At 39.0% G+C, this 13,594-nt stretch overlaps 1 protein-coding gene across 6 annotated transcripts in view; it reads right to left on the reverse strand.

The window, feature by feature from the left end:
* Positions 1-4,026: 4,026 nt before the first annotated feature.
* LOC108770183 (protein kinase C iota type) overlaps positions 4,027-13,594 on the reverse strand; it is a 15,085-nt gene continuing 5,517 nt past the window's right edge. For 3 of the 6 annotated variants that reach the window (XM_018521609.1, XM_018521619.1, XM_018521629.1), the window contains 7 exons: positions 9,029-9,079; positions 7,371-7,456; positions 6,457-6,730; positions 5,643-6,095; positions 5,089-5,561; positions 4,905-5,020; positions 4,581-4,752 (listed from right to left, as the gene is read on the reverse strand). In XM_018521609.1, the coding sequence (XP_018377111.1) occupies positions 4,665-4,752; positions 4,905-5,020; positions 5,089-5,561; positions 5,643-6,095; positions 6,457-6,730; positions 7,371-7,456; positions 9,029-9,079 (1,541 nt within the window). In that variant the 3' untranslated portion in view covers positions 4,581-4,664. Of the gene's footprint in view, positions 4,753-4,904; positions 5,021-5,088; positions 5,562-5,642; positions 6,096-6,456; positions 6,731-7,370; positions 7,457-9,028; positions 9,080-9,566; positions 9,662-13,072; positions 13,589-13,594 lie in introns of those variants that run through there. The other 3 variants (XM_018521647.1, XM_018521598.1, XM_018521638.1) reach the window with 3 other exon arrangements.

Genomic DNA, 13,594 nt, shown 5'->3' on the forward strand with positions numbered 1-13,594 from the left:
CTCAATATCGCCGAGTTACAAACAAAAATAATACAATAGAATTATTTTAAAATTTTAATGTTTCTTTCAGTAAAGATAAACACGTATATTGCGATCAAATGTAAATTAATTCGGAGCAAAATATGTAGAGCAAAGTAAAAAAAAAGAGAATATGGAAGATTTATTAGACAAAAAAAAGAAGATCGTATAGATTACGTTCATTATAATTCCACATAATCATACGATAGACTAACTGAGCATTAGGAGTGATGCGTGTTCGAAATTATTGTACTATAATGTCACTATCGGTTTTCAGAGTTAATATATTACAAATACCTACAGCTCCGATATATATAATTTCTCATAAACTTTTCTGTGTTATATTATTTATCAGTACGCGTACCTGTATCTTTTGACACTATGTACATGCATAAATATAATTATATATACACGTTAAGTAGATATAGTGGGAAAAGAAACCAATCTTAATGTCGTAATGTGTTCTTATATGATAATGTGTGTTGTACATAATAATTGTTACAAGAAATAATCAAGAGAACAAAATGTCTTACGTTATACGACACAATGAAAAATTATAAAACTGAATCAGAAATAAAAATAAAATAAGAATCCGAAAATCGCACTATATGGTATTAAAGAAAAATCATATCCACAGTCATTGTCTTAGAATTTGTCAAATCTAGCATTTAAATTGATAAATGTTGAAAGAGAATAAAATAAAAAGTAAGAATCTCAATTCCTGGAAATGTTTGTAAAAATTATTCGAAAGAATATGTATTATCCGATAAATCATTCAGCAGTAATAAATTCTTAGTCATAAAACATTTGCCTGACTTTTCTTCTCTTTCTTCTTTCATGCACGTGCATGATCTATAAAAAGATCGCACATACCAGGAAGTACGAAAATGATTGACTCTTACACTCTACTCCCCTAAGTTTATATTTCATACAATATTTGCTCGCATGAATCTAATAATTTCTTCCCGTACTTTCGGAACGTATTTCGGATATCCGAGACTCGGATGTGCAGAAAGCCTGCATAATTTCTTTCTCGACGATGTATTGAATCCAATTAAATTAAATAGCTCTAACTTAAATATATGTATAATACGCGTGTATATCTTTTTATACAATAGAATACGTATCTCTCCATTCATTTAAGTATCCGACATCCTCGGGTATCCGAGTATAAATATCTTATATAACATTTCGTAAATTCCTACAACAAAGCGTACAAATACGTGGAAATTTCATAATCAATGACGATAAAGTCCACCCCCCCCCCAAAAAAAAACAATGCATCTCAATATTCTTTTCTACAACTCGCTCTGTATGGTCCTTTAAAAGGAATATAAAATACGATACAAAGTATGGAATATATTCCATGCGATTCTGCGTTACTGTGCCACGTATTAAATTTGTAAACGAAGCTCGGTGCGACGCGCAATCAATTGACTATATAGGTGATATAACATCACCTGTTTTTTTTTCTATATTCTCCAACAATATCGATTGTTACGCGAAAACAACGTGCTCCGTTCATGGAAAGACAATATTCCTGCCAGAAATACAGATTTTAATAAATACTTAAGCGTATCTTAAATAATTAACTGCAGTATATGGTGCCGAAAATCAACTGTATGTGAATATATTTATATATTATTACCGATATATATTGTAATATACTGTAATATACTGTTCGATACCATCAGTGCTAAGGATCTCCTTATTTAGAATACTTTTATAGTTATCTCTCTTGCATTCGTCGTCAGACTTGTCCCTATAAAAAATAGCGGATCGTCATAGTTTATATAAAATAATAGCAGCCTTTGCAACAATTAAGTTTACAGCAGATAACACGTATTCAATTCATACGCTATGTTATAATAGGAATTCATGTATGAAGTTCTTCTCTATGCTTACCACACGTTCTTACGGAAAAAAGATAACGAATACAAGGATAAGATAGCGCAGTTCGTCACTGAAAAAAAAAAGAAAAATCACGTAAGTTCTGCAACGCGTAATACTCGTATCATACGATACTGTTAAGATGTTGAGTGTTGGCACCATATTCTCTCTAACGCAAGTTACACGATACTTACTTTCTTCTTTATGTAAATGCGTCGCCGCATTTACGCCGGATAGAGTATCGTGTATAACATTGATTGTGTTTTAAGATAGCTCTAATGTTGGAACTAATTTATCTGCGTTTTATCTAGGGCTCAGACAAAAGATTCAAACATGTTGAACGTTCGATCTATTCGAATAGTTCGAAGTTGAAAAAAATGAGCATATAATTCGAATATTTCGGACAGTTCGAACAGTTCGAAATGTAATAAATTCGAACTTTCAGCTCTGAAGTGGGTTAAAATAGTTCGAACATACATTCAGTTCGAACTATTTAACGTTCGAACCTGAAATTCGAACTTGAAGTTCGAACTGTCAAATCGTCTGATATTTCCGAGCACTAGTTTTATCATACTTGGATACGCTTGAGAGAATCCGGAGTGAATTACGAGATTTAATTACATCTCTCTTTTATGTGATGTAAATTTCGTATATGTATATGTACCTTTTGTCTCGTTAACATCTTTTCGCGTGACATCCCTACGTTAAATACTTTTCATATTTACATATCCACAAGATGTGGATAATTCCACATCTTCGTAGCTGTCTTACTCTTCCCTCTTTTTTTCTTAACATCTTTAACAGCAATCCTTATAATCATTGGAACAAAAATCATGCGCAGTAACTCTAATACATACGATATATTCTCGTCTACGTATAATTTAATTCCGCGAACGTCCGCGTTTTGACGTAAAACATTTTATCACCCAATCCTCTTAAACTTTATGAGCCGTATATTAATCTAGCAAAATGTCCCATGCGGCTCTCAGCAATACTTCTACGGTTAATACTTGTGACGTAATACGCTTCAAAATTTGTTTGCGATTAGTTTAGAATATATAAAGTTAGAGCGGACATTGCACGTCTTAATCATTAGAATTTATGAATATCCAGGGAATACTGTGCATGATGATCTCTATGTAACTTCAACAATAAGAAGATAAACTAGTCTTTAGTACTCCAACTGCCTGGTTGTACATTTGCTCGATATTACTTTGAAAAACTATAAAAATTATCCTAATCACCCTATAGGAATCGGTATACTCTCTCACACTTGGACGAGGAGTACACTATCAATGTAGACATGTAAATACAACTAGCTTGTTGCGGAGTAAAAAATATTTCCAGAATACGTTCCTATAAGTAAAAAACCACGTTTTTCATAGAAAATTATTGTTACTGCGTATTATCTTTCTATCTCTAACAGCGAGTACAATTTCTCGATAAGAAAAAAAATGATTGGAATGTTGCTACAAAAAATACGCGATGGCCCTTTATAAAGTGACCAGTCTAACGATTATCGATTTAATCGAGTTCATAGGAATGTCCGTATAAAAGCAGTGTCTCGATATTATTACTATCCGCGTTATCTTTTATCCGCGAGTTTAAGTGAAAATGTACATGTAAGAGCTAGTCAACAAAAAAGAAAGGAGGTTATTACTATGTTTGGTATGATTCTTCCACAATGTAATTAATCTACAATTCAGATTATTCGCATTTCATACATATTAAAACACGTCAATGTTACAGTTAAATGTAATCATGTGTAGAAAAAGGAATGGTTAGTTGCTAATACTTTGGGAATATCAATCCGCTGCGCAAAAGAAATGGTACTGTAAAAATACTTAAAAAATCGATCAAAGCAGTCAGGTACGTTTTCACCTTTAGCTTTCGAACTAAAGGTTGCGGAAAGTAACGTTACCCATCGACATGTCTATTCGCAGCACCATGTGTGAAAGAGAACAAGTTAACTTAACGATATATATGTGTGTGTATGTATGTGTGTGTATATATATATATATATATATATATATATATATATTTAGGTTTGAAAAGGAAGAACGTGAAGATACTGTGTGCAAACAGTACAAGCAACACAAATGTAAGTCTCGAGCTGTTTCTACAAAAATGCGTATCGAGTAATCGAATCAGAGGCAACTTTATCCTTTTAAATCTTGTGTTTTCGATGAAAATTACTCCGAGAGATCTCGGAAAAAGAGTTGCCTAAATCGCATCGGTCAATTGTTCAAATGATTTGTTAATTCGTTTTCCATTAGAGGTCTCGGAGCGATTTCTAGCATCGTGGACACAAAATTTTAAGAAGCTCGAATCGAGCTTTAGTTTAATGGAAGGCAAAATATCTGTTTCAGAAGACCTTTTCGCGGATTCTCATCCTCCATATCGTCATAGTCGTTCTCGTCATAATTGCTAACAATCGCGTTATTATTGCCTGGGTTGTAAGTTACGTCTGTAATACTTAGAGAACGAGAGTATGCCGGACTTTCGTATCGGAAGGGGAAGGGTGGCGGTAGCCGATGATGCTCGTTATAATTATTGTCGTTCTCATTCTCCTCCGAGTACGTCATAAGAAATACGTTATTATGATAACCTTGATTGCTTGAGCCGACAACGGGGAGTAGGGGATCGATACGAAGTTTTGCGAGTCTGTCTTGTAATTCATACATGTAGCACTGCTGCAGTTGATACTGTTGCTGCTGGTCTTGATTGTGACGCTGCACAATGAAAAGTGGCTCTTGTCACACGCAGTCCTCCAGTGACATTAATAGAGGATTCACATATTCAAAACCATCGAATTCACTCTGATCGATCTTCTCAATTTGTTTCCTGAAAATTTCCTTGTATGAATATTGCATCCAAAATTTATTTGACGATGATAATTTTCTTGATATAATAAGGACTTCATATAAATTTTTATAAAAATTTTTTTCATTAAACGTTTAAATTATATAAATTTAAAAAACTCTGTAATGACTTACGGATCATCTGGAGTCAAACGGACTTCCTCATCTGTAAATTCGGGTGGGAAGTTTGCAAGATCGCGATCGGAATCCAAACGTGGCTTGTAAGGTGGTGTAACTTGTTTTTGCTCCAGCTGCGAAGTTGAAAAAACATTAACGAGATTTTTTTAATTGATTAAGCTTTTGTATTTACGATACTTACCATTTCCCAATCAATTGCTTTAAAGAAAGGATGAGCGACAATGTCGAGGAAGCCAGAAGGCCTCTTTCCGCAACCCAACCTTTCCGCCGGATCTTTGCAAAGAAATCCTTTAAGGACAGATGCAGCCTTAACGGACAAGGACCGCGGTATACGTATGGTCTTCTCCAGAATGACTTGAAATAGAAAATCCTCAGTGTTTTTGTCTGGGTCTTCGGCCGCGCCAGTAAGATCGAAGGGGCTACGGCCTGCCAACATCTCATACAATAGGACTCCTAGAGCCCACCAATCCACTGAAAAGCTGTATTCCTCGCCACGTAGAATCTCAGGAGCAATATAATTGGGAGTGCCGCAGAAGGTACCGGTGTTGTCGCCCTCCCGGATGCCTTCCTTGCACATTCCATAATCCGTAAGCTTAACATGCCCTTCATGATCAAGTAATACATTATCCAGTTTCAAATCCCTATATATAATACCTGAAAGTGAACGATTATTGAATTTAATTGCATGTTCCATCTCCTATCAATTTGTTAAAAACAAAAAGAAGGAATTTTTACCCTTTTCATGTAGGAAATTTAACGCCAGACTAATCTCAGCTACATAAAACCGCGCGTGATCCTCAGGAAGACGGCGCTGTCTTTGCATGTGAAACATGAGATCTCCACCACGTACAAATTCAATCACGAAAAACAGACGCGACGGCGTCTGGAAGCAAGAGTGTAGGCCCACCAAAAAGGGATGATTGGAGGCTGTCTCGAATACGTGTTTCTCTGTCTGCACCCAATCGATGTCCTCGTCGTCTGTCACCAGGGACTTCTTGATTACCTTCATGGCGTAAATCCTCTTGGTACGCTTCAGCTCCACCATCAAGACCTTTGCATAGGAACCACGGCCGATCACCCTAATCAACTCGAAGTCGTTCAACGAATACTGCCGTTGCATGTCGTTTGAAGTATCACCCTCGTTCAATGTGTCCAATGGTAGTTCTTCCCCTTCTTCATGTCCGATTCCTACAAAATCATAAATATGAAAAATGTATCAATAATATTAAATAAATAATATTAAAATGTATTAGTAAATGCAACAGTACAGAAAGAGATCATTTAAAAAGGTATCTTCTAATCATATATAAAATAAATACGTTTTTTAATATAATTGTTAGAAAAAGCATGAAATATATTAATTCTAATACACAAAATGATATATATAAATGAATTATTTCTTTGTACATATTAATCCTACTGCAACAATATCTCCACAGGCAGAAAATTATAATTTATTTTTCTTTTTGCTATAAAAATATCATTCATTTTTTTACTATGAAAAATGTTGAATAACGCATAACCAATATGTTTAATGAAGTTATCTTACGATCGCGCGAATGCTCCTCAATGATTGGCGATTCTGTGACCTCATCCTCGAGATGAGTCGCTGGGCCGCATGGATACGGATCAAGCTGTTGGTCGCCATTTCTGTCGATCGTCTGCGACTCCGCGCTCTGCTGCTGCTGTTGCTGCTGGCTCAGGCATGGCTTGCGTACCACCTTGTGACATTTTTTGTGCACGAGCAGTTTGCATTGGATGCACTTGAATCCCTGTCGTCCGAGGCCCCAGATCCGATCCTGGCAGAACGCGCAGAAGGCCCTCTGCAAATAAAATCAACGAAGGGGGTATTATATTGTATTACTTCTCAAATTATTCATATTAGAGGTGTATCGCGGCATTCCGCGAGGTGGAAGTCGAGTATTTAAGCCTCACGCAGCGATAAACACATGCGACGCTCCGACTTTAAACATCCCGGAACCGAAGTCTAAGACAAATGATAATTAAGTTTAAGTATCCGTTCTTAAACGCAGCAAATGTTCTTCTTCCAAGAACTGAGATAAAGTATATTAGAGAAAGGAAAAGGATGAGAATAAAACGAGGGGATTACGCGCGAGGCAAGATTGAGTTTGCACGTGAGCCTAGTTTCGTAAGGACGGCAACTTTACATTTCCAGCAACACAGTCGAAAAGAGGGAGAGGAGGGGAGGGGAGGGAGGGAGAGAAAAGACAAAGAGAGCAATGTTCCCTTCAGTTCCCTTCGTCGATGACGAAGTCACTAGCCAGCAAGTTTTAGTTGGAAGTGCTCTGCACAGAACATCGGTTTCGCCGATCGCATTGCACCTGCGATAGATCTACTTTCGCAAAAATTACATATGAAAGAGAGCGAGGCGAGGGGAAGGGACCAAGGGCTGATGAATAAAGTACAGGTTGCGCAATGATAATTAAATGAAATGATGCTTACCCGATTAAATCGTTTCGCCTGAAAAATATGGCCATTCACTCGGTACAGCTTCCTCCATCTACGAGCGCCACGTCTGTAGATGCTTCCTTCGGAAAATGAAATAACATAAATGTCACAATGATGAAAGCATCAACTGATCGAACAATTCGCCGCGATTGACTTCCGCGATCCATCTGTGTTAAATGACGATGAAACCTCATTATAATGAAAATACAATTAGCATCTATTAATTATTAAATAAACTACTAATATTAATCTCTATAATATAATAATTAATTAAATTATTTTGTGACTTGTTCTATTGACAAAAAGAAAACCAATGGAACTTTAACTGTTCTCTCTAGATATAGTTTTATATTTCGGTGACAATTTTCTCCAAGTATTTTCTTGGTACTCTCTTGATGGAGACGCTTACATAATATCTTGTAAGATGAATAATAGTAGATTACATTATCCATATAAAATTTTCAGTCGGTTCGTTCAGGAATTTTATTTTGGTAATGAAGTTTCGTCGTCGAATATTAATATCGAATAACTTTGCAAATTGATTTTACGCTACCATCCTTTCTCCTTTCGCCTGGTCATGACCGATCGCGCAATCGAACAATGTGCGGCTTCATCGCAACGAAGCGAATCGATGCGAACGGGAAACAACAACATTTCGTGCGAAATGTGTTTCATGCAGCGTCGACGGTGAATACACGCGGGAATGATGGTAAGTTTGTACAACTCTAAAGGATTCGGAGTTACGATTGATCGGATTTGATTCATGCTTTATACACGAGCGATCGCCGAATATCGGCTCCGATGTCAGGGACTTGAGGAAGCCTCGATGAGAATTATTCGCACCCTTGGAGCCATGCGACTCACAGCAAAAGCATTTTTCCAATCACTCTGACGCAGTTATTTCCAGATTTCCAGGTTTCCTCAGGTCATCATGACATCGATGGAATCTCTGATAGCCATTCGGCGACTATCGAGCGACTGTACAATATAAGGAATGAATGTGTTTTAAGGTTTCTGACTTTTCGTTGCAGCGCATTAGTGGCATTCATGTGCATTCTTTATTTCATCATGCATTTAGAAAAATCATTTCAACCAAAATTAATTCATTAAATCATAAAAATTAATTCAATCGTTACAATATTATAACGTAATTCAATCTTTGTGTGTCCTATATTATCAGAAAAAATAGACCTTACATTTAATCAAAATTTCCCGTTATCCGTTAATTTACAAACTAAATAGACATGTCTCATAAGTTTTTTATCGAACACGAGACGTCATATGTAAAAAGATAAATATAAGTTTAATCTTTCACAGCTGCACCGAAGGATCAGGAGCCTTGGAGCTTTTTCGATGTGTAACACAGGTGTCGATGTCATGAAGATTGTGATTGAAAATTGTGTCGAAGGGAGAGCTTTGATAGAGAGCAGGGTGTCGAGAGATGAATGTTCCTTCTACGGTTCTTCTGCTTCCGCACGTAATGGAGTTACGCATCGTATCTATTATCACGCGCTAATCGTTTCTTTCCACCGAACGGTTAATTAGAACTCGCTGGCTAGTACGCAATGGTTAATGTACATCGAGCGCAAGTGAGGAGCTGCGCGACTCGGCCGGCGACTGAGACGTTTCCAATGAACGGTAAACACACTCACTGTCTTCTCCTTGGCACGGCATCCCGGGAGCAGGCGGCACGTTCGGAAAAACTGTAACAAAACAGAAAGAATTCACGTTCGCTTTACTGACAAAACATAATGTTCTCCTCTCTTCAGCTTCCGTTCAACAAAATTTTGGAAATACGATGGAAATGAATCAGAAGTTTCTACTGTCGAGTCAAACAGTAATTCTCATTTCCTACCCCCCATCGTCCCATATCGTACACATTTGATAAAAAGAAATTAAATTTAAAAAAAGATCTAACAAGATTAATGGATTATGACACGCGATATCTGAGATGAAGAAACGGTCTGTGTATAGCTACGTTAATAATTAATAGCAAAGCCGCTGAGCTAGAAATATCTAGAGAAAGATGCTGCGAAATCATGCTTCCTAGTAGCAAAGCGATCGATGAATTAAGACTGCGTATTTAATTCATCGACGAGACGTCGAGTCGTCGATCGACGCCACTCCCGCTTCCATCCCGTCAAGCGAAGATTTATATCGGAATCGGTAAAGTGTCGAATGCGAACTTACACGGGAAGCAATTCGAGTACCGGAACCCGATCGAGATTCGCTGCTCGTTGTCCAACATACTGTGTGTATTGGCTGCCTGTGTCCTAGTCAGTATCGCTCCGGTTACGGTCAGATAACGAGTAACACTGAATTCTATCCGTGCCATCAAGCGTCGCGTTATCACTCACTTATCGCGAGAGGGAGAGAGAGAAGAGAGAGGTGCGTTTGCGATTATATTTCCTCGCCACTTCGCGCCGATAAAAGCTGCGAGTCGCAACCACGCGTGCGAAAACCTTCGCCGAAGGTCCTGGACGATTTCCCGCAAACGTTTTTAATCTTGTTACTCGCGACATCGTCGACTTTAATAATCCTACCGCTCGGGAGCGGTTACACAAGCGCCATATAAATTCTAATTAACGAAGGACGAGCGAGGACATGAGCCCTTTATCAGAAGGATCCCGCAGTGCATATAATAGAATGATGATTAAATATACAATTAAGTATATTGTGTCGCGTGTCGCAAGCAGATAATACTTTATGAAACCCGGAAAGAAATGAAAGCCGGCACGGTTAATGAGTGGAATAAAATTGAAGCCGCGAATTGTTCCGGATTATTCACTTTAATGCTTTAAAGCGGCTACCCGGACTTGAACCAGCTGGTGCATCGCGATCCGCGAAGAGATTTGAAAGGAAGATTGAAGAAAGCTGAAGAAACTATTACTGAAGGTCACGACGAGAGAGCGGACAAAAGGTTTTTGTCTGAAGGCACGTGCTCCGATCAGGTGAAATCGCCGATCTTTTTGCAGAACTCGAAAATAGATCCTCAGGCTCGAGCGATACTCGACGGATGTAGGTTGACAGACAATAGACCTATAGAACAATCAATAACACGAATTCGTTAATAGATTTACCAAAAAGAGATTTAAATGAATTTAAATCGATTCCGTCTATATGAAGTGCACAGGTCAAATAAATTCATAAGCGAATAATGCAGAATTATGCAAGCGGAACGAGCGCATTAATCGGTTCATTTAAAACAGGGATTTATAATCAATTTATAATCAATTTATCAGTCCATTAACAATTGAAATGTCTGGATTATGGAAACGCCGAGATCTGTTAATTTAAAATACTGAATTTGATAGGGAATCCATTGGTTGGGAAAAATTAATGGCACGTCTTGCTAAAGCGATTCTCTTCATGGAGCCTCTATCACACGAATACGAGACTTGGCGCAGCCGCGAGGGCTGCGTGGATACGACGCGTGTCATATGATCGCGAGTTCGCTAACGAGGCCATCGGTGCTCTCCCGGTACAATATACGTAATCGAATCGTTTGTTACACAGGAGAGAGCTCACCGCGAGCCGCGTATCGACGATCCCAGGACGAGAGGTGAACATGCCGGCGCGAGAGGTGAGCGCAATTCCTTGAAATATTCATGGACTAATTATCGCGGAGGGGGATCGATGACACGGACGATAAAGACGATACGATGTACATTCACCCCTAACGTGGGGGATACGTGCAACGAGCTGTATGGAGAATGCACGTACTAAGACCACGACGACGACGGCAACGACAACGCGTGGCACACTCGAAGCATGGATCTATAATATGGTAAGTGCATAAGTGCACCGGCGCATATACCATGCGAAGGAAAGCACAACAACGAAGATCGTACTTAAAACTTGAAAACCCTTCGCGTAACTAGATCGTCGAGTAACTGGCGTCGAAAATAGAGTTCTAATTTATGCTCTAAATTAAACATACTAGACAACGATGTATTGACTACGTACAGCAGAAAAAAAGCTTTGCCATTGTGATGAGATTCTTTAATATAATTTTTTGTACATTTAGATCCAATGAGGAACTAAGAGTAAAACCAATCATATTAAAGAATTTTGCAACAATTGCAATTGTTGTATGTACAATTCTATGATTGGTTTTGCTCTTCGTTCCTCACTGGATCTAAATGTATAAATCAATCATGTTAAAGAATCTCACAATAATTGCAAAGTTGCGTTTTTTGCTGAATCCAGCCAAATGACGTTGAATATGGTTAAATTCTAATTCATGTTCTAATTTAAGCATATTAAACAACAATGCATATTGGCTACATTTAGCAAAAAAAAAGCAGCTTTGCAATTGTTGCAAAATTCTTTAATATGATCGGTTTTACTCTTAATTCCTCATTGGATCTAAATGTACAAAAAAATCATATTAAAGAATCTCATCACAGTGGCAAAGCTATTTTTTCTGCTAAGTACAGCCAAGTGGCGTCGAATATGGCTGAGTTCCTATTCATGCTTTAAATTAAACTATTAGACGACGATGCACTGACTACGTCCAGCAGAAAAAAACAGTTTTATAATTGTTGTAAAATTGTTTAATACTCTTTAAAATTTGTAAAGTTAATTTCATCTTGAAGAGTGAAATCTCACACTTAAAAATTGAAAATTGAGCCACTCTTTTTCAAAACTAGCTCAATTTTCATTTTTTAAAGTGAGATTCCACTCTAAACAATTTAGAGTACTCTCTAAAAAATTTAGGTATGTTTGGTCTTGCTCTTATTTCCTCACTAAATCTATATATATAAATCAATCATATTAAAGAATCTTACAACAAATTGCAAAGCTGCTTTTTCTACTTTTTTTAATGAACGCAATAAATCGTTGCCCTCGATTGTGCAAGCTAGAAAAGAAAGAGATGAAATTTAATCGTCAAAGCATCCGGCAACGATAATCGTCTTTGTTGCTCAACACGCTACAAAGAACTATGACAAAACGACGATGATGCGAGATACATAATACACTTATAAATAAAAAATACGCATGTATTTAAAGAATTGATAGACCTAGATGACTATTTTCATGATGACTATGAAATTAATGCGAAAGGTGGAAAGTGTGAATTATGTCATCAATTAAAATTAATGCGATCGGATAAAGTGCGGTATGTTAGGCAGAATAAATTTAATATAACTTATAGTTAGAAAAAAGTTTCTCCATCCATCATACACGACGTGAAAAAAAAGATGCACTAAACCGAGCGACAACTCGACAGCAACTACCACCAGCGCAACCCTTACTTTTAGCGAGGACAAAGTCGCGATAATTAATTCACGTGACCGACTTAGAGTTTTATATTACTGCAATGCGCTAAACGTCGCGGAGCCGGGACAATTTCCGTCAACAAATGCCAAAGCCGGCGAAAAGGAGGGCGTTCGCGAGTCATGCGGCGGCCGGAAGACACACGTTTTTCTGGCCGTCGTGGCGTCGAACGAGATGCACCGGACGCAATCGCACACTCACAAGAACGTAGCGAGTATTATCTTGGCGAGGTAGACAGACGGGCAGACTTTGACCTAGATCACGGGCTGCATCAAAGAAACACGACAACGGAGAAGGAGATGGAGATGGAGATGGAGATGGAGGAGGAGGAGGAAGAAGAGGAGGAGAAGGGAGAAGCTGGTCGCGCGCCAGAGATGAGCTCTTCCTCAATGCATCCCACCCTCGGCTGCACCTACCCCAGGTGATCTCGTTGAACTGGAACTGCGACGGGCCCGCAGGCTCAACGTCGAGCAGCGATGTCATCGAGAGCGCGGACTCTGGTGGCAGCGAGAGCGGCTGTTGACTGCACGGCCCGTGCACCCGGCATGTCGCGGTGGGTCCGTAAATTAGTTCAGCATTTGCCGCCACTTCTTCGAGCTCAGCCTCGGATAGCTCGTCCATGCCTTCGATGGTGTCCGGTGGACACTGGAGCAGCTTTGTCGCCCTGGACGAGGTACCAGGCTGCGCGAAGATATCGTCGTGATGGTGGTGATGATGGTAATGATGATGATGCGGCGGACTACCGAGGCAAGGGGGCGGCGAGATGTCAGCCGCGGAGCGTAGATGACCGACAAGCGGCTGCTCGTACTCGGCGGAGTCGCCGCTACCCGGCGACGGCGGATGTGTGCTAGTGCCGGGTCTCACGTGGCGCTCCCGCGGTAACACCATGCTGGTAGAGGTGAGGGAGGACGGACCACCGCCGCTTCCTTCGACGACGG

The sequence above is a fragment of the Trachymyrmex cornetzi genome, unplaced genomic scaffold (assembly GCF_001594075.2).
Source record: "Trachymyrmex cornetzi isolate Tcor2-1 unplaced genomic scaffold, Tcor1.1 scaffold123, whole genome shotgun sequence".
Taxonomy (NCBI): domain Eukaryota; kingdom Metazoa; phylum Arthropoda; class Insecta; order Hymenoptera; family Formicidae; genus Trachymyrmex; species Trachymyrmex cornetzi.